This window comes from Misgurnus anguillicaudatus, chromosome 2 (assembly GCF_027580225.2).
Source record: "Misgurnus anguillicaudatus chromosome 2, ASM2758022v2, whole genome shotgun sequence".
Classification (NCBI taxonomy): domain Eukaryota; kingdom Metazoa; phylum Chordata; class Actinopteri; order Cypriniformes; family Cobitidae; genus Misgurnus; species Misgurnus anguillicaudatus.
Genome location: NC_073338.2, coordinates 25124379 through 25144820, shown reverse-complemented (window position 1 = coordinate 25144820; position 20442 = coordinate 25124379). Strand labels below are relative to the sequence as shown.

Here is a 20442-nt window from a genome sequence, read left to right as displayed (position 1 = left end):
AGAATGATTTATGTAAATAGGCCTATCTTTCTTCAATCCTTAATTCCTGAGAAATGTCAAATATATGTACATAAATTAAGTTATGTTTAATAATGAAGTACCGTATTTATCGTCATTTTTATTTCTTTTAAAGAAAAATACTTAATGACAGGAACATGCAGTGAGAGTGATGGAACAAAGTACGGAAACGTGATGCAGACCAAATTTAAATTAATGTGCTTTTCATCCCAATCACTCTTATGTATTGTTCACATGTGCTACTGTGCAACATCATAGACTAATACATGCATTGTTGTCAACCAAACTATATACAGTAAATAGCTCATTAGCAGTTTATGTGAGATTATTCCTGTGAAATATATTCATTATTAATTATATTCTACATTGGCATTAATAACAGTAACTAAAATGTATAATTTATAAACATAAATTATGGCTTTCCCATAGGAAGAGAATGGCACTAGCAATGCCAACAACTCCTAAGACATTTGCATACATTCACATAAATATGTATATTGTAGTTTGATGCACTATATCTTAAGTTACTTTAAAATAAAATGACAATGAATGCAATTTCAGAACACCAAATAACTTTACTTAATACCTTGTTATTAGTTTCGTAATGTTACTCAACTATTAAAACACAACTTGAAACAGTATACTGTAAGTTAACATAAACTACAGTACTGTGCAAAAGTCTTAGGCCACCACCACCAGACTTGTTGTTTTAGTTTTAATGTCCATCCATATTTATTTTTCAATCAATTTTATTAAGATACAAACAGAAAATACAGGAAATATGTACAAATATGTACAAAATATATATATATATATATATATATATATATATATATATATATATATATATATATATATATATATATATATATATATATATATATATATATATATATATATATATATATATATATATATATATATATAAATTACATTTTCAGGAGTAAATGTCTTTAGGCATCGTCGGTGTATAATGTGACCTCTCTTGGCACTAAACACATCTTGAGCATTTTTGAGCAGAATGAAGTAAAAAGACTAATTTCTTTAAAATTAGAAATAAGGATTAATTTTATTTAGGTTTAAGAGATCCTGCAGTTGCTTTATTGCTATTGCTCAAGTGAAAGAGGAGTTTACCCTGAAAACTTTTACATTTTTATACAGTTTTTAATACTACATACCCATTTCCTGTATTTTCTAGATGTATTCTTAAGAGACTGAGAAACAATTATATATGATCACTATAACATTGCAAAAACAACAAAATCTAATTCTGGCATGGTGGCCTAAGACTTTTGCACAGTACTGTATTTCTAGCATTATTGTTTTAGTTAGGACATCGGGATTCTTTACATTTACATACCTTTATGCATTTGGCAGACACTTAGTGACTTACAGTGCACTCAAACTATCGGTTTTATCAGTCTGTGTGTTCCATGGGATCAAACCCATGACCTTTTGCACTACTACCGGGAATACAGGAAATCCTTAACAGGATTCAGGAACTCTTTACATTATTATGGCAACTAAATCTATATCTTCCCCTCGAAATCAAATCTGTAAACTCCAACACTTAGTCTGACTTTATTCGTGAATGAAACATTTTGCTTTGTGAGATCTCCCCAAACTGGTGAACCTTTTGCACAGTGCCACGTGCAGCGCATGTCTCAACAACAATGCCTCAGAGAGTGTGCAAACACACAAACTGTGTCAGACTCATTTTCGTCACCTAACACCATGTGACACCACCGGGATGACATCACAAAACAAAAACCAAGACAGCAAAAATGCAAGTAAATTATTCACTAAAGCAGCATCTTCACAGAAAGCAAAACAATACTGATGTTATATAAAACAGCCAAGTGAATGGTAAAGCGCTCAAGCATTCAGAGCACTCACAGTGTTTAAATCTCTGCACAGTAGTGAAGGAAATTTGGGCTACATAGGTGTGGTTGTGGCCTAGTTTTGTAAAGTGAAGGCGCTTATGTCATTTCATTCAGCTTTCTGAATGCTGGCTGTTACTCGATTAGCAATTCCTTTGCTGAACAACATCCTTCAAAATGAAATGACTCAATATAAGATATGGGAATTGAAATCAAAACGGCTGTACACCATCAGGACCCTAAGTGCAGTTCTAGTTGGATATTACACAACACCGATTTTATAATAGGGTCTTTAAGACTGATAACAGTGTACCTTGTAGGTAATCACAATATGAACTATTACATTAGACTATAGTTTTAATGGCCTGCTTCCAATGTAGCAGCATCCTTTACTGTTTGGACCGCATCCAAACGAAATCTTCAGGGTCAAAGACACAGAGTAAATGGAATATCACTCTACAAAACATGCTGATCTGAACCCATTCAGGCTTCTGAAGACACTGATTGGCTGATGCTGTGAAATTGAATAGGTTTCAGTGATCCCGTTCATTACCTCCGTCGCCAGTGTACGTGTTCGGTATAACTGTGTGCAAATGAATCTATTGACCAACAAACAAAATACATCTTCACGAATGAGCCAATAACCTCATGCACCATAAGATGCCAACAGGGAAATATTTACAGCCGTGTTATATAAAAAGTGATCAATCATTGATGATAGCATTTAGTTTTCTATAAAGTTCATTCATAATTACATGAATAATGGATCGAAATGGAACAAGTCAATGAATGTCTAATATAGCCATCATTTATGTTGTCATTCAAACTTGACTTAATTGGGAACTGAATAGTGGGAAATCTTTTCATTTCGGTGCCAACTCATTGAAAATAAAGCAATTTGGCATGTCACTGGGTTTAAATGAACCTATGCTATTGTTTCAATACAATATTGGGTAAAATATAGACATTTTAATTTAAACCAGCAGTGGGATATGTCCATATTTTACCCAACCATGAATTGAAAAAAAAAACACTACTTTTGTAATTCCATGATTCTGCATTTACTCATTTTGTGATTACATTACACTCAGTCATCGTAGAATAAGTCAGCTTTTCAACTAACACAATGTCTAGGCCCTAACTAGTCCAAACTCAAGAACGCGCTTTCCATATCATCACCATATCACGCTACATTAAACGTCCTGCAAAATCAATACTATCTTAAAGACGACAAGCGATAAATACGTGACCTATTCCCCTCGAACGCACGTGTACAGTACATGTCTTACCTCCAGATCTGTCCGAGTTGTAAGATGTGAATGACGGACTGCAACAGCCAGATACAGAGGGAACAGGACGCCGAGCGTGTCTTACTATTCCGGGCTGCAGTAGCGCTGTTGGTGCTATTGGTCGTGGTGTTGCTCTTGCTGGCAGTGGATGCCTGCCTTTGAGGTGTAGACGGGTGGGCTCCCACGTCTCCATGTGAAGCCGAGCCGCTGAGCAGCTTCCCGTCCATGTGCGAGCAGCCCGGAGCGCCACCAGCACCACCGCCGCCGCTCTCCTCGGTGCTGAAATCATTAACGAACCACCTAAAGCTGAAGACCTGCACGGAGAACGAGCCGAGCACCACGAAAAACAACGTTAGCCCGAACCACCAGTAGTCGCTGCGGAGGTAATAGTCGACGGAAAGCCAAATGTCCGTGCCCACATCGGCGAGATACACCGCCACTGCGGCGAGGATCCACAGACAGTCCCACACCGTGTATTTCAGCTGCTCCCTGTCGAGGCGCAGGCACGTCGAATTGGAGCCACAGCAGCGCGACTCCCCGTTGACGAAGTCCGGCTCTCCGGTTCCCGAATCCGGCTGCGATCCCGGAGCGAGCCCTTGGACCGAACCCGAGTGATCGGAATTCTGCAAAGGCGTGAATGCTACGTCGCTCTTCTTCATCTTCAGCACCCCGTCAGATTTAGCGGCCATTATAGCAGCACTCGTTTTCCCGTTTTCCGCGCGTCTTCTCCTCGGCTTCTCTATTCCAGGCGAAGAGACACTGGGCTGGGCGACCTCCTCTTCCGCCAGCTACAGCGCCGCCTGCTCATAACAAAGCAACACTTCCTTTCGGCGGCGGGTACGAACCATATGCTCTCCCGTGGCTCCTACTTAAAACTATGACATCATTGCTTTGCAACTCTTCTTCGGTCGCACATCATGGTGTTCAATATCCAGCTATTGCAGCACAGCCATTCGTGGACAGCGAACAGGCGGCATGACGATATTACTGGAGCTGTGACCGATCGATTGCTAGCGTTCATAAACGTGCAGTTTAGGATTTCATCGTATGTGTAAAATTTTGTAATAAAAATAATTTATGCATTATTAGATGTAGCCGCCTATACTGTATAATCTTGACATTGTTTAAATATCTGCAATGTACAACAAAACTACACGAGTCTAAATAAACAATGGCTATAATAGCAAATATTCAGCACCATGGACAGCTCGCGCATTAATACGGCCCGTGCGCTATGCAGAAGATCCGCCATAAACAACGCGTCGCGCCGGAGGTCCATACATCACTAAGGACGCCTCAGTGCCATCCGACGTATTGTGCTGGGTGGGCTAACTTGCGTCATTATTGAATTTATTGGCACCCTTGAGTACGGCGCTGTATTGTCGACACGCCCTCTGTTCCCCGGCTACACATAAACCAAGCGTCTGCTTTAAAGAATAGACACACGAGGCACACGCACACACTGAATGGTGCTTGTATTGATTCAGGCTGGTCTAAATTAGCATATTACACCAGCGGACTCTGCCAGGTAAGGCTCGCGTGCACATCGCCCACAAAAACACGTCGAAAAAGAGTCTCTGACGTATGAAGTCTTAACACTTTAAGAGGTTTGATCTTAATACGCGTCAGATGTTAAACTCCACATATTCACGGATAGTCTGGGATTGGCTATTGAAACAGATGGCGTCAAAGCGTCAACATAAGGACTGGCGTCAATTGACTTCAATAATAGACTGCATGGCAGACAGAAATTAAATTAATTAAAGAGCAGGATAGTTGTCTTAGACCTTCGTCCGGCTATGCTGCATGTTTTTGTTTGTTGAAAAAATACTGGGTAAAATATTGACAAACCCAAACGGTTGGTTTTGAATGCTGGATTGTTTAAATCCAGGTGTGTTATGGATGTTTTCCAGGTTCATTTAACCCAACGGTTAAGTTTGTCCACATTTTAACTAGGGCTGTGCAAATATATCGATACAGCTAACTATCGTGATACATTTGTCCATGATAGTGTATCGATATTTCAATCTCTGCTATCGATAAAAAAAGAAAAGAAAAAAACGAATCCCTAAAACAAGAAAAGTATTGCAATGTATCGCAACATGCAACACATCGTACCGCGATACATCATGCAACATGTATCGTGAAATGTATTGTATCGTGAGGCCCTTGCCAATACCCAGCCCTAATTTTAACCAACCACGGTTTAAAAGCAAAAGGAGAATGGGAAGTAGAGACATTGATTGATAAAGGTGCAATATTACAGTATCTCCAGCTCAAGGTACAGAATTAATAAAGCCATCATGGCCTCTCCCCTTGAGCTCTGCCTGTATATGCCACCTTCAGAGCTTCAGAAATGCTACCATCTGTCATCATCAGATATAGCAGGGGTTAGCGGCCTGTGTTGCTTTAGCAAGTCCATTTTAGTTCAAACCGGCAAATATCACCTAAAAATCTGAGGTGGTTACAGTTTTCAAAAATGTAATCTTGTCCTATTGAACCATCATTTCACATGTAATGGTTTAAAAAAAAAGTAGCAAGAAGGTTTAATAAAACAGTACAGGTGCAAAGGTGTGTCTGTCATAGTTCATGTGTATTTGTTTTCACTAATTATTAGCAGCAGCTTTCTACATTTAATGTGATAAACTATTTATAATCACTTATTATTTAAAGTGTTCCTCAGGATACTATCAGGATAAGCCCTGTGCATTTATAGGCCAATTGCAGATAATTACAGACACTCGGAGAGCACTCTTTATTTCCCAGTTAAACATATTATTAGTTTAATTCACTTCCCTCTCAAACCCTATTTCTTCTGCCACCATGCTATGGTCATGAATTAGATATCCATGCCTGCTTAAATCCTTCTAAGATGGTTTCCTAGCCCTAGCTGGCCTTGTCAAGCTGATCTCCCAGCCTATACCAGACTAGGATAGTGCCTAAAACCAGCAGATCATCTTATTCTGGTTTAAAAGCTTGCCATATAGTTTAAAATACTTTTGATACTACACTGTAAAACATTTCTGTAGAAATTACAGAATTACTGGGTATTACTGGCAACTAGCTGCCAGTAACTTACTGTAGATTTTACATTTATGTTATTTACTGACAACCGTTTGTTTAAAGTTAAACGAACATGAAACATTTTCAGTCTTTATCTTCTACAGTAAGTTACTGGCAACCAGCTGCATAATTACAGCAATTTTTTTACAGTGATATACTCTAAAATACTTCTTAAACACATTATTGCTTGCTCTTTCTTTTTATGAGTGAATGCATGAATGACAAAATGAATAAAAATCGGAGCCTGTCTGTGTTTGTTATCAGGAAACGTCTGCTGTTCAGTGGAGACTGGCCTCTCTGTGCTACTGCAATATAATTACAGCTGTCTTCTCTTATTGATCTGTGCAGGCTGTTTGTCAGAAGAGAGCTGTACCCAGCTTTCCAGCTGTTAATACATTCACATCAGCCATTTAAAGATTATATCTTAATGACATCAGACAGTCAAACTATCATGTAGTCCTAATCATTCTATTTTTTCATAAATTAAATGAGCCTAGTCAGCCTAAACTGTAAAGAATGGTTGGGAGAAGAGAGAGTATTTTATTAATGATGTTTGTCTGCATTTAGCTTTCATTCCTTTTTGTTAGTTAGCAGCAGGAAAGTTTTTTCATCCCCATCAAACATTAAACAGCACCTGAGTATCGTGTCATGGGCTGTCATTATACAGCACTAAACGATCATGCCATAAAGTGCAACTTCTTAACTACATCAGCATTTAAAGAAAAAAAGTATCTACCAACATAAAACCAGTATGCCATGAACTTAAACTAAAGTATTAAATCTTTAAAAAGCTATAGGTTAGTGTGGAATACAAAAAGCAAAATAAATCTATACTTTAGACTCAACGGGCATGTAATTCTCTATTGTAGCATTAATATGATCTTACTGTAATTCACAACCGAACAAAATTTTACTGTAAAGGGAAATTTGGGTTTAATATCGTTGAATAAAATTTCGGAGACTTTCAGGTTGTGGGTTTACCTCCTTTGAGATTTGTTATGCAGCATGCATGCTAACATGAATGTAGCGGCTTATAGATTCAGACCGACTGAATTCTGCAGTAATATTTCTGACAGATCTGCAAGTACTGCACAAAGCTTTATGCATTTCTATCAAATATGGCAGCATTTTGTAAATGCCTAAACTGTGATATGAATGACAGTCTGTAGTTGCTCAGCAACCATCATTTCTCAGGTTTTGTGCATGAGCTTCCAGTGAGACAGCAAACCATTGTGACAGACCCTGCAAGTGATTCTTATACAGCAAGTTGTCATGCAGAAACTGGGCCAGTGGCCTTTGCATGCTTCATAGACTAGCAAGTTAAAATACCTCCAGTACAGTAAAGCACAGGATGACACATCAGAGCTCGTTTAGCCCTCTAAATCCAGTTGTGTTAAAAAAGCAGTAAAAACCACACATTAGTAGCAGTAATATTTGTGCATTGGAAATGATTTACTTACAGATGCAGTAGTGTAATAGAAAAACAACAGAGCAATTGGTCATAAAATATACACACTACTTGTTCTCAGTTATTGAAAGTAGCGTGATTAAAATAATAGCAGTGCGAAGTTTAATTAGAAAATGAGTTCATTATGTGAAAAATGCTACTTTTTGTCCTTTATTAAGAAAGATGGGAAGCAAATTTTTTCGTCCATTGTTATATAAAATTATAAAATAATAAAATAAAATTAACATTTTTTTAAGTAAAATGGGCTATTCCAAACATTGCTTGAAGGATTAACATAATTTGATCAAAAAGTTGATTTGAGAGGGGAAACAAAGAAATGCAGCAAAGTTTAGGATGCTCAGCTAAAATGGTAACAAAAATCCAAAGCACATAGAATACAAGCAACTACAGTGTACTGTTATAACAAATCGATGAATAGTCAGGATGGCAAAGATTCAGCCTTTCATCACCTCTAGAAAGATCTAAGATGATCTAAAATGATCTATAAGTACTGAATTGCAATTCAAGCCACAGTATAGCGTAAAGACAGTTAAGCATGGTGGTGCAAAAACGAAGGTATTTGGATGTTTTTCATATTACCGTGTTGGACCTATTTTTCGTATACAAGAAACATGGGTCAGGTTGAATACATCAGAATACTTGAAGAGATCATGTTGCCCTTTGCAGAAGAGGAAATGCCCCTAAAATTGGTGTTTTAAAGGGGACATATTTTAAGATGTGAAATAAATCTTTGGTGTCCCCAGAGTACATATGTGAAGTGCTAGCTCAAAATACCAGATAATTTATTATAACATGTTAAAATTGCCATTTTGTAGGTGTGAGCAAAAATGTGCCGTTTTGGGTGTGTGCTTTTAAATGCAAATGAGCTGATCTCTGCACTAAATGGCAGTGTCGTGGTTGGTTGGATAGTGCAGATTAAGGGGCGGTATTATCCCCTTCTGACATCACAGGGGAGCCAAATTTCAATGACCTATTTTTTGTACATGCTTGCAGAGAGTGGTTTACCTAAACTAAGTTACTGGGTTGATCTTTTTCACATTTTCTAGATTGATAGCACTAGGGACCCAATTATAGCACTTAAACATGGAAAAAGTCAGATTTTCATGATATGTCCTCTTTAACAGAACCCCACACATACAAGCAAGAGGGCAAAATCTTGGTTCCAGACAAAAAGGATTAAGGTTTCTAGGTTTCAAATGTGCAGCAGTTATCAACTATACGTGTTATGCAACTAAATATTAGTAATTTAATTGTTTAAAGTAAAGTTCAATTTTAAGAAATGTCTTCAGTTTTAAGTGTCTACAAAGAAATGTTGACACTGCTATTTCTTTGAACTGCTTAATATTAGTTTTAAAAACATATCAAATGCTCCAAATATCCCCAATAAGTCATAAACCAACATACAGCACCACATCCACCATTTATGAAAATTTTGTTGTTTGCTCACCTTAGCTGTTACTCTCTGTTACAACTTTTACATGTGGATGTTGACGTGGATGTTTATTTTAATGGCCTTGGTCTAGTCTTCATACAAACCATACAGTATATAACATCTTGCAATATAACACAAATATAAAAAGTAATTGTATAGTGTTACATTATAGTGCCTATACAGTGTTTACTGTAGTCAGCTTGTAGTCGTTATATGGCAAGGACGAGAGAACAATTATTTAAAATTGCTACTTGCGTGCTCAATGACGAGATTAAACAAAGTCGCCACAACATAAAAAAATGAAAGATAATAAAACTATACAATTTAAAGCATAATATACCAACATCATTAGACATGATATCTAATATCAATTGACTGTTATTCACAACCAAACAGCACTTTCATATTTTAAATGACCCTGGCTGAATTCAACTTCCCCACACATGACTCTGCTCAGCTCTCTGTCCCATTGCTGTCGCAGCAAATTCAATTCTGTTTCTAGCTTACAATTTAAACAAGACCCTTGTTCTATACACTAACACTGTTTACAGGTTATTATCAGACCCTATAATAAATAAAATGGGTACTTCTTAAGCAGTTACTTTGAAAGGGAACAGCTCCACTGATAGCTAATTTCTTTGAACACTTTGTGTCAGTGTCACTAATGGGACTTTGTTTGCAATTGTACTGCAAAAAATGCTTTGCTTTGTTGTTTATGGCACAAGATTAGTTTTGTTTGTGTCCTCAGCTTAAGTAGTTGCCAAGAATATTAATGTGCAGTTACACATACACACTTATACGTAAAAGGCTTTGTAAAGAAGGCATCTGCCAATAGCATACATAAACAAATATATAATCACACATTCACTTACATTTCTTTAAATAATCAAGCTATATTTCAACATGTACTGTAATACCAGCATATGGCACATCCATATGACAACAATGTATGGGAGTGAGAGAAAATGTGAGAATAAAGAAAATTATGCACACTTTGCAATAATGCCTATTTTTAATTATTATTTCTCTGCATATCAAACATAAACGATGACATATTGACATGTTGGAAAGTTGCAAAGAAAACGTTAACTGGTTGTTGGACCCTATCGTCGCTGCCTGATGAAACTCACGTATGTCCAAAACAGTTACTTTTCAGGAAGTGAAAAAAACACTGTATATCAAAAGCAGTTAAATGTAGCGTTGTCATACTTGGTACGGCATCTTTACACGTAACCATATTCTTGCCAGTGTAATGATATAATCCACATTTGACCAAAAGTAAGTTTAAATGGACATACGTGCATATTTTACAGAAACGCTGGTCGATACGCGTTCTTCCGATCATTAATTAGAATGGCCAAGTCGCGTTTCATATTGACAGATACGCTCAGTTTATTAAATAGCCTACATCTTAGTTAAATACGCTTACTTTATTTAATATTAATTATAAGTGTATTAAATGTCTCTTGCAAGCTATGAAGGGACAATGAATCAATACACTGACTTGGTAATGCTAGACAGCAGGGGCGTCAGTTTGTGTTAAAAAGTGGTGGGGACAAAAGATCAGATAAAAACATTATTGCAGGACGGGAAAAATATTGAATAACGGCGCATCAAAAATAGGCATAGCGTAGGCTAGTCAACAACAAGAAAATACTCAGCATAAAACCCTCAACAATGTCGACTGCACACATGTAACAGTCCCTGCAACACCAGCTCAACCGAACAATGCCAAAGCACCATACCGTAGAAAACAGCAGGGCGTTTAATAAATGATTACAATGATTTTTATTACATATGTACAAAGAAAACACACCATAAGCATACAACGCAACATATGTGACCCTGGACCAAAAAACCAGTCTTAAGCATCGATTTATTTTTCAGTACATTTTAACCAAACGCCTTCAAAAGCGGGGGGATGTCCCCAGCGTAAATAACACTATGCTAAACAGATACTTTGTTTGCACAATCGCACCGTAATTTAGTCAGTCCTAGACGTACGTCTGGCGTCAGGGGGAACGTTTACCTCGATGAAGGAAAGATATTGTCTCACAGGCTATGTTTATTCGGCTATATCCAGTGCTGAGCTTCGATGAAACTTTACGAGACCGGCGAGACGCTTCACAGCCGGGAGATACGCGGCGTGATTGACAGCTTTGACACCAAATGGATATACGTGAAAATCAGATAACATGATTTCACAACTTTTCATTGGCCATTTAGGTATGTGACGCACACTGTATACGGAAATGAACCTGGACATTCAATCCGCCGGCAAAATGGACATACGTGGTTTTCATCGGACAGCGACGCTATGGATGTGCATTTGCATACACCGTCTAGATTCCCACATACATTACAAACATCTGGCGCTGCTAAATGCTTCTAGTTTTTAATTAATACAAATTTTGTCATTACAAAAGTGATTGGCTTTTGTAATTTATAATAATCTAATATAATAATAATAATAATAATAATAATAATAATAATAATAATAATAAAGAATCTTAAATCTCTTTCACTTCTTTTAGTTCTTATTTAAATCCACAATTTTCATTGCTGGACACCATTGTATACTGCCATGTGCATAGAGACCCTGTATTTACTCCTAGCAATGTGGATGAAGGCATTGTGACCCACAGTCCATGCACCAGGGGAAATATGTCAACCCACAACTGGGCACAAGGGACTGCACAATTCATTAACTCACCCTTAATTGCCATGGCATTTCAAAATGAAACATCGTCATAGGCAGCTAAATACAGCGAGCGAGCGAACAGCAGGCACATGATTGAAACTGAATTTTGTTGTACAGCATGTCTGCAAATGACATTTGTTAGAGAGCTATTTAAGACACTATATTTAAACCTTGTCATGGGTGAACGGCCACTGTAATGGGAATGATAATTTGACTCAAACTCAGTGGCTTAATTTACTGGAAAACAATTTGTCATTGTGCCGCGTAACATCAGGCGCCTGCGATAATCACAGAACTTCTCATAATCATGTTTAAAATCCATATTGCACACGTCTGTGCTTTTAAGGCACGGAAGGAGCTGAAGCCCAACAGTAGAGTCAGATCAGATCTGACTTCACAAACATTGGGTTGCGTGGTCCTAGTGCCTGATAACTTGCAGAAAGAAACCAGGCAGATAAAAAATTTGGACCTCCAGTTGTGAAAATGGGAACTCACTGCTTATTAACCGAGTGCTTTTACCACATGCATATCTGGAGAAATGGCATCTCATGCCAAGTGCCCCGCAGCGACAGTTAGAGAGATTGAGGAAAAAGGACAGACATGGCTGGATGATCATACCTCCAGGGAGCCTGGGCTGGAGTTCATGTGGGCCAACAGGAGGAGGCAGCCGAGCCTTAATGCAGTTCCTGTAGCTCCTGATTACTGGAGAAAATATGCATCAGTTTCAAAAAAATAATCAATGCATGTACGTTGCAGTCATTAAGTTTTTTTTAAAGATTACTGTACTATAGGATTTTATAATTATTATAAAAGATGTCATTATAAAACTCCATACATGCATCTTATTGCAGAAAAGTGTGGTCATATGAATCTATTTCACAGGGTTTGTTGTTTTTGAGCTTGACATCCTCAGTCTACATTTATATGTGCAAAAAAGTGTCCCACAAAAGAAAGTCTTTCAGGTTTGTTTGGAACGACGTGAAATTTAGTGAATAATAACTGAAGTTTCAATTTTGGGTGAAATATTGGGGTCAAAAATTTGCTCTGCAATTAAAGTGGGCTATATAAACTTGCCATTTTCAGTGCCCACCCACAGAATCATTTCACCTTTTGTTTTCCCCTTTCTTTGGGTTGCCTCTCTCTAAAACTTGATCATCCGAATTTGTGAACTTTTGAATACAGTAATGCTCCAAAACAGAGGTGAGTCTCTGAATATTATTTGCAGCTGTAACTACAGTGGTTCAAGTTGTAGGAACGCCATGATGAGTAGAGAAATATTAACAATAAAATATAAAACTTGGCCCCTTCCTGATATTTCATGTTTTTGCATGTTTGTCACATTTTAAGGTTTCGAATAATATTAATCAAAAGACAACACAAGTAAACACAACATGCAATTTTTAAATGAAGGTTTTATTATTGAGGAAAAACTAAATCCAAATACACAACGCCCTGTGTGAAAAACTGTTTGCCCTAATTGACATAATAACTGATTGGACCACCCCTTAGCAGCAACAACTGCAATCAAGCATTTGCGATAATTTGCAATGAGTCTGTTACAGCGCTGTGGAGGAATTTGTCCACTCGTTTTTTTGCAGAATTGTTGTAATTCAGCCACATTGGAGGGTTTTTGGTCATGAACCGCATTTTTAAGGTCATGCTACAGCATCTCAATAGGATTGACGTCAGGACTTTGATTAGGCCACTCCAAAATCTTCAGTTTGTTTTTCTTCAGCCATTCAGCAGTGGACTTGCTGGTGTGTTTTGGATCATTGCCCTGCTGCAGAACCCAAGTTCGCTTCAGCTTGAGGTCACGAACAGAAGGCTGAAATGAATTATTTTTTGGTAAACAGCAGAATTCATGTTTCCATTTATCACAGTAAGTCTTCTAGGTCCTGTAGCAGCAAAACAGCCCCATTCTTAAAAGTCTTAGGGATCGTTAAGGTGTATTCTGGCAAACTGAGATGAGCCTTTATGTTCTTTTTGCTTAGCAGCGGTTTTCGAATTGAAATTCTGCCATGCCGGCCATTTTTGCCCAGTCTCTTTCTTATGGTCATGAACATTGACCTTAACTGAGGCAAGTGAGGCCTGCAGTTTTTTAGATGTTGTTGTGGGGTCTTTTGTAACCTCTTGGATGAGTTGTGCCTGTGCTCACGTGGTAATTTTGGTCGACTGGCCACTCCTTTGAATGTTCTCCACTGTTCCATGTTTTCACCATTTGTGAATAATGGCTCTCATTGTGGTTCGCTGAAGACCCAAGCTTTAGAAATGGATTTATAACCTTTTCAAGACTGATAGATCTCAATTACTTTCTTGCATGATAACTAGCTTTTGAGGATCCTTTGGTCTATTTCACTTTGTCAGGCAGGTCCTATTTAAGTGATTTCTCGATTGCAAACAGGTGTGACAGTAATCAGGCCTGGGTGTGGCTACAGAAATGGAACTCAAGTGTGATAAACCACAATTAAAAACTACATGTTGTGTTTACTTGTGTTATCTTTAGCACTATTTGGACGGGATTAGTTTTCCAAACGACGTTTGAGTTTCAACGTGTCCCCCAGGACGTCTGTGATTTTATGTACCAATTCGGACAGGATTAAAATGATGCAGGCTATTCCAGAGATGGGAGTGTCTGTTTCATGCATTTGGGCGTTGCAGTAGCACGTGCTCTGGATACGCGTGTTTGTAATGTTTAATATTTTGCTTTAAATGTAAAATTATGACGGAACATGTAATTTATTAATTTAATTTTAACAAATCAAATAAAATATACAAATCCTAAAGTAACGTTAGCCTACGTGTTTTATATAACTGTCTGCTTATAACAAACACAAAGAAATGAAGAAATAATGATTAATAAAATGTAATATCTTTATTAATTAACATTACCATTTTGGAGGTGAACAACTTTGAACGGAGTTTCTTATAATGTTAATGATATTACAGTGTTTAGTCTTAACAGTGTTTGATATTCAGCTTGTATTGATTTAATTATTGTATTTTCCCGAATGCGAAAAAACATTCATATCTGAATGAATGGGACTCAGGAAATACAATATACGCGCATTAGTAAGACCTTACGGCAGATCACGTTGGCCAAAACATGAAATGAACCGCGTTTTCAAAAGATATTGCGGGCAAACACAGACATTTGCATTCGGACGGGATTACATTTCTCAGAGGACCTCCGAGTTCGGCGAAAAACAGTAGGTAAATTGCTGGTATTCTTACGGAGGTCTTCAGAGAAAAACACAGACATGGCCGATTCGGACGGGATTAAATACACAGAGGACCTCTGAGAAGCACGATTTTCTCAGAGGTCACCTTGTAAAACTAATCCCGTCCGAATAGGGCTTTTGAATAATATTTACATGTTTTACATTGTTTGATGATCTGAAACATTAAAGTGTGACAAACATGCAAAAAAAAAAAATCAGGTAGGGGGACAACACTTTTTTACATGACTGTATGTGGGAGAACACTGGTCATGTTATTGTTAAATTGCTGAAATAGCAATTGAAGCAACTGAAAACTATGCATCTGTTTCGCATCACAACCATGTGTCTTGGAGCTTATAGACCGTTTCAGCAGTAACAATATAAACAAGCGGCTGTCGCGGTCCACACGAACTTCCGGTAAACTCCGCTAAGAATAAATAACAACAAAGTTCTTTAAACATAGTTTATTTATATAACAAACAAAAAACAACAACACATAGATTACCTAGGACAGTGGTTCCCAAACTTATTCAGCATGCGGCCCCCCTTGTGTACAGTGCATTCCTTCGCGGCACCCCAAAGAAAATTTGTGACTAAAACATTTTAATAAAAAAAATGTTATTATACCAAAAAATAGTGCTTTTGGTTAGTAGCCTTATTTTTTTTTGGTTTAACTACACAGAATTTGTGATAAATTAATGTATTTCATAAAATGTCATAAAACTGTGGCCCCCCTGGCACCATCTTGCGGCCCCCCAGAGGGCCCCGGCCCCCAGTTTGAAAACCACTGACCTAGGAAACCAAAACATTTGTTATTTTCAATGAGGCATTTGTTCAAGAGATCAGTTTAGCAACTAGTCAGACCATTAAAAAAACGAAACCGGAAGTAAGGTTCGGATCCAGACGTGTATCACGTGCGTTCGATGAAACAGTCTATATAACGTGCTGCTTCAGTTCTTTGAAGCATTGAATGTTCTCATTTTAATTTGACTGCTGGTGCCAATTTATTTTGATACAGTTGGTTGATCAGCATTCCACCACTACGTTTGCTTTGCACTGCTATCTGGTTACACAAGATAATGAAGGTCAAAGAAAAGGTGTGGTGCATGTTAAAACTCTCTCCTGCTCCATTTACAAGGTTCTGACACCACTTATACACTCTTCAAACTAAAGGTGCTACAAGGTTCTTCACAGCAATGCAATATAAGAACCATTTTTGGTTCCCCAAAGAACCAAAAACCTTTCTGCTTGTAGTGGAAAAGGGTTCTTTAAAAGGTATGAAAGAAATGCTTCTTCTAAGAACCTTTGACTCAGTGAATCTCTGAGGAACATGATGGTTCTTCAATGTCAGTGTTTCTCAACTCCAGTCCTTGGACCCCCCAGAACATTTTAGATGTCTCCATATATAAAACACCTGATTCAGTTCATCAGCTTGTTTGTGTGTTAATTAAGGAAACATTTCAAACATTCTGGCAGGATGCTAATGAGTGGAATCAAATGCTTCATATTAGGAGACATCTAAAACAATCTGGGAGGGGGGGTCGAGGACTAGAGTTGAGAACCACTGTTCTATAGCATTGCTGTGAACAACGTTTTAAGCATCTTTATTGAATAGAGGAAACACAAGACAAACACCTTATTTAGCACAGATTCAAAAGCGCTGTAATTGTTTTGACAGATTTCAACAAAATAGATGTCTTTAGAGAAATCACACTTGTCTCTTTTACTAGATTTTAAACAAACAGTTAGAAAGAGAGTGAAGAGAGCAGCCACATTGGCTGTTTTTTATTATAGCCAATAAGAAATGCTTTCTGCCTGTGCTATCTTACATGTTGTGCTTGGGTCTAAAGTCACAAATGAGATATTGTCACCAATATACAATTAAAGACTGCAGTGGTTTAACACACTTTGATACATGTATGACAAAGACGGCGTTGATTTGTCTTGTGCTCTACACTCACCTAATGGATTATTAGGAACACCATACTAAAATTGTGTTTTGCCTTCAGAACTGCCTTAATTCTACGTGGCATTGATTCAAATGTTGGCCCATATTGATAGGATAGCATCATGCAGTTGATGGAGATTTGTGGGGAGCACATCAAGGGCACAAAGCTCCCATTCCACCACATCCCAAAGATGCTCTATTGGGTTGAGATCTGGTGACTGTGGGGGCCATTTTAGTACAGTGAACTCATTGTCATGTTCAAGAAACCATTTTGAAATGATCCGAGCTTTGTGACATGGTGCATTATCCTGCTGGAAGTAGCCATCAGAGGATGGGTACATGGTGGTCATAAAGGGATGGACGTGGTCAGAAACAATGCTCAGGTAGGCCGTGGCATTTAAAAGATGCCCAATTGGGAATATGGTGCCTAAAGTGTGCCAAGAAAACATCCCCCACACCATTACATCACCACCACCAGCCTGCAAAGTGGTGACAAGGCATGATGGATCTATGTTCTCATTCTGTTTATGCCAAATTCAGACCAGGCAACATTTGTCCAGTCTTCAACTGTCCAATTTTGGTGAGCATGTGCAAATTGTAGCCTCTTTTTTCTATTTGTAGTGGAGATGAGTGGTACCCAGAGGGGTCTTCTGCTGTTGTAGCCCATCCGGATCAAGGTTGTGCGTGTTGTGGCTTCACAAATGCTTTGCTGCATACCTCGGTTGTAACGAGTGGTTATTTCAATCAAAGTTGCTTTTCTATCAGCTTGAATCAGTTGGCCCATTATCCTCTGACCTCTAGCATCAACAAGGCATTTTCTCCCACAGGGCTGCCGCATACTGGATGTTTTTCCCTTTTCACACCATTCTTTGTAAACCCTAGAAATGGTTGTGCGTGAAAATCCCAGTAACGGAGCAGATTGTGAAATACTCAGACCGGACCGTGTGGCGTCTTGCTTAAATCACCTTTCTTTCCCATTCTGACATTCAGTTTGGAGTTCAGGAGATTAACTTGACCAGGACCACACCCCTAAATCCATTGAAGCAACTGCCATGTGATTGGTTGATTAGATAATTGCATTAATGAGAAATTGAACAGGTGTTCCTAATAATCCTTTAGGTGAGTGTATACATAGTTGACATTATAGTGTCTATGCTCTCTCTGACCTTATTTGTGGATCATTTCAGATTAGAAATAAAGAAACGTATCAGAATGATGCCAAGGATGTATAGCCTATTTCCTAGGGCCTATTTCTGTGTCCCATCTGTGTACCAACAAACTAAAAACATACTAAGAGCTTACCAAGAGAAATTTTTAATAAAATCAAGAAATGCTATTAAATTGCCCCCCTCAAAAAAAATTCTAATTGGTTGTAACTGTGGTAAGCATTATGTCTTTGGATAGGAGGTTGAGGTGATTTGTGAGATCAACCATAAAGTTGTAGAGGTTAGAAAACGTTATAACGTTTTATCTAATTATGAATAACATGCACCAATAAATTGTGCACAATAGTGTCAACTATAATTGTATGTTGACTTTAAAACAAAGAAACATAAAAAAATTATCATATAAATTTGCCTGCATGCTACACTATAGCCCCATCTCACCATAGGAGCTGCAGCTATTAGAAATGTAAAAACACTTCCTTAGAAACAGATCCAGCTGGGCTAGGGTGCATTTCTAGATAATTCTCTTTTCACCTTCCTCTACTACAAAACAAAACCTCAACTATCCCAAATACCAGAGACACAGGTCTTTGTACCAGAGAGGCCATCTGTCAAAACAAGTTAGACGTCACATCACAGCTTGCCACAACTGTTGTTATCATGGCGAAAACTCCACTGCAATTGTGCTTATTCACGCTTTATCTCTATAGCCTTAAACAATTACATCAGCATTCTTTAAAAACTAGAAAAAATGATTCAAGTAGCTGATTATGTCAATGTCTTATTTTTTACTTGGCCATGATTCAATTATATAACAACGATGGATTAAATGGTATCCCCGTTACCTAATTTGCGGTGGTCTCATTCAGATAATTACCTGAAGAACATGACAAATGTCAGTCTGTCCTCTCCTCCTTGTTGGGTTTCATCTGTCACGTCCTAGCAGCATGCACCTTCTGTAGAGGGCCAATAAATATGCTTAAAATCAGTACCGAACAACTTATCCACTAATTAGGATTTGTTATCTGGTTTGGATTGTACAATAGTTAAGCCTTTGCAACTAAAGAGGTCATATTAGTACCTCAAAGCTACACATTGGTACCAAATGTGTACCTAAATGGTACATGTTAGGGTCTTTTTAAACGGTACTGCCCCAGTGATAGCTTGGGACCATTTGTCTAACAGTGCACAAACAAAAACTCCAGAAACAATGCATTTCACTAAGACAGCTGGTATATTTCCATTATGTTTATCTTACCTTGTCATGCAGCAAACTGTTAGTTTGTGTTTTACGCTCATTAGAGGGAGATAAGATGGTATTGTATTTCCTGCTAGGAAACTCGATATGTCACAGCTGACCACTAAGTGTGCTTCTGTAAAACACCATACCGGTAAACATCATCAAAATAATATAGTATAGTACTACACTGTAGTATTTCTAAAGGCAAGGCAACATGATCTAAATAAGTTTTGAGGCAACACATATACACTCACATTTAAATAATGTTAACAAACTAACCAATCAGCATCATTATGTCATTTCCATGACCCAGACTAATGGCTTGCTAAAAATATCATTATACAATTCATTATATGCACCTATAATTTGTCTTAAGGTGTCTGCTCAAAAATGAAATTCTTACATTCAGGAATATCTGGCTGCACAAATGTCCTCAGACCAAAAATAGCAGCTGATCAGTGGTTTCCCTGACTACAGCCCCACTGCAAATGGCTTTAAGACATAGAGACAAGCAAAATAGTTTTAAAGGCTTTGATCTTACAGATAACCTTGACAAAATTAGTAATAAAGCAGTCTTTCTGTTTGTTAGTAAAGTAGATAGGGGTTGATCATTTTCTTGCATTGTCTGTTTAATAATATTTGACCATTTAAAGGGGTGGTTCAATGGTATTTCATGCATTCTGACTTATTAACACAGTTATAGAGTTGTTTCCTCATGTTAAACGTAGGCAAAGTGTCAAAAAAGCAGTTGGGCGTGTTACAGAGTATTTCTATGCCGAATGCACTTCGCCAGGGTTCATACAAGCTTCAGAAAGTTTTTTTCGATTATGGGTCCAACCGACGTTTCAGGGGTTTCTATACGTATCACTTCTTTTTATGGGCACTTCCCCTGGAAAACCCCGCCCACCTGTCAATCAGCGGGAGACGCTAGAACTTGCAAACATCACATCACGTGACACAGCTTTGTTTATAATGCTTATATAATGCTAATACGACTATGTGCATATTATATTATAAAT

The 20442-nt window shown here is 37.8% G+C and overlaps 1 protein-coding gene and 1 long non-coding RNA gene across 2 annotated transcripts in view; both read right to left on the bottom strand.

The window, feature by feature from the left end:
• xkr4 (XK related 4) overlaps positions 1–4700 on the bottom strand; it is a 54509-nt gene extending 49809 nt beyond the window's left edge. The window contains exon 1 of the mRNA XM_055202087.2: positions 3188–4700. Within this exon, the coding sequence (XP_055058062.2) occupies positions 3188–3876 (689 nt within the window). The 5' untranslated portion in view covers positions 3877–4700. The remainder of the gene's footprint in view (positions 1–3187) is intronic.
• Positions 4701–12435: 7735 nt separating this feature from the next.
• LOC129443490 (uncharacterized) lies at positions 12436–19550 on the bottom strand. Its single transcript, XR_008644167.2, has 3 exons — positions 19442–19550; positions 19061–19139; positions 12436–12553 (listed from the first exon to the last, which is right to left on the bottom strand). It is a non-coding gene; the product is annotated as an uncharacterized lncRNA (long non-coding RNA).
• Between the last annotated feature and the right edge of the window lie 892 nt (positions 19551–20442).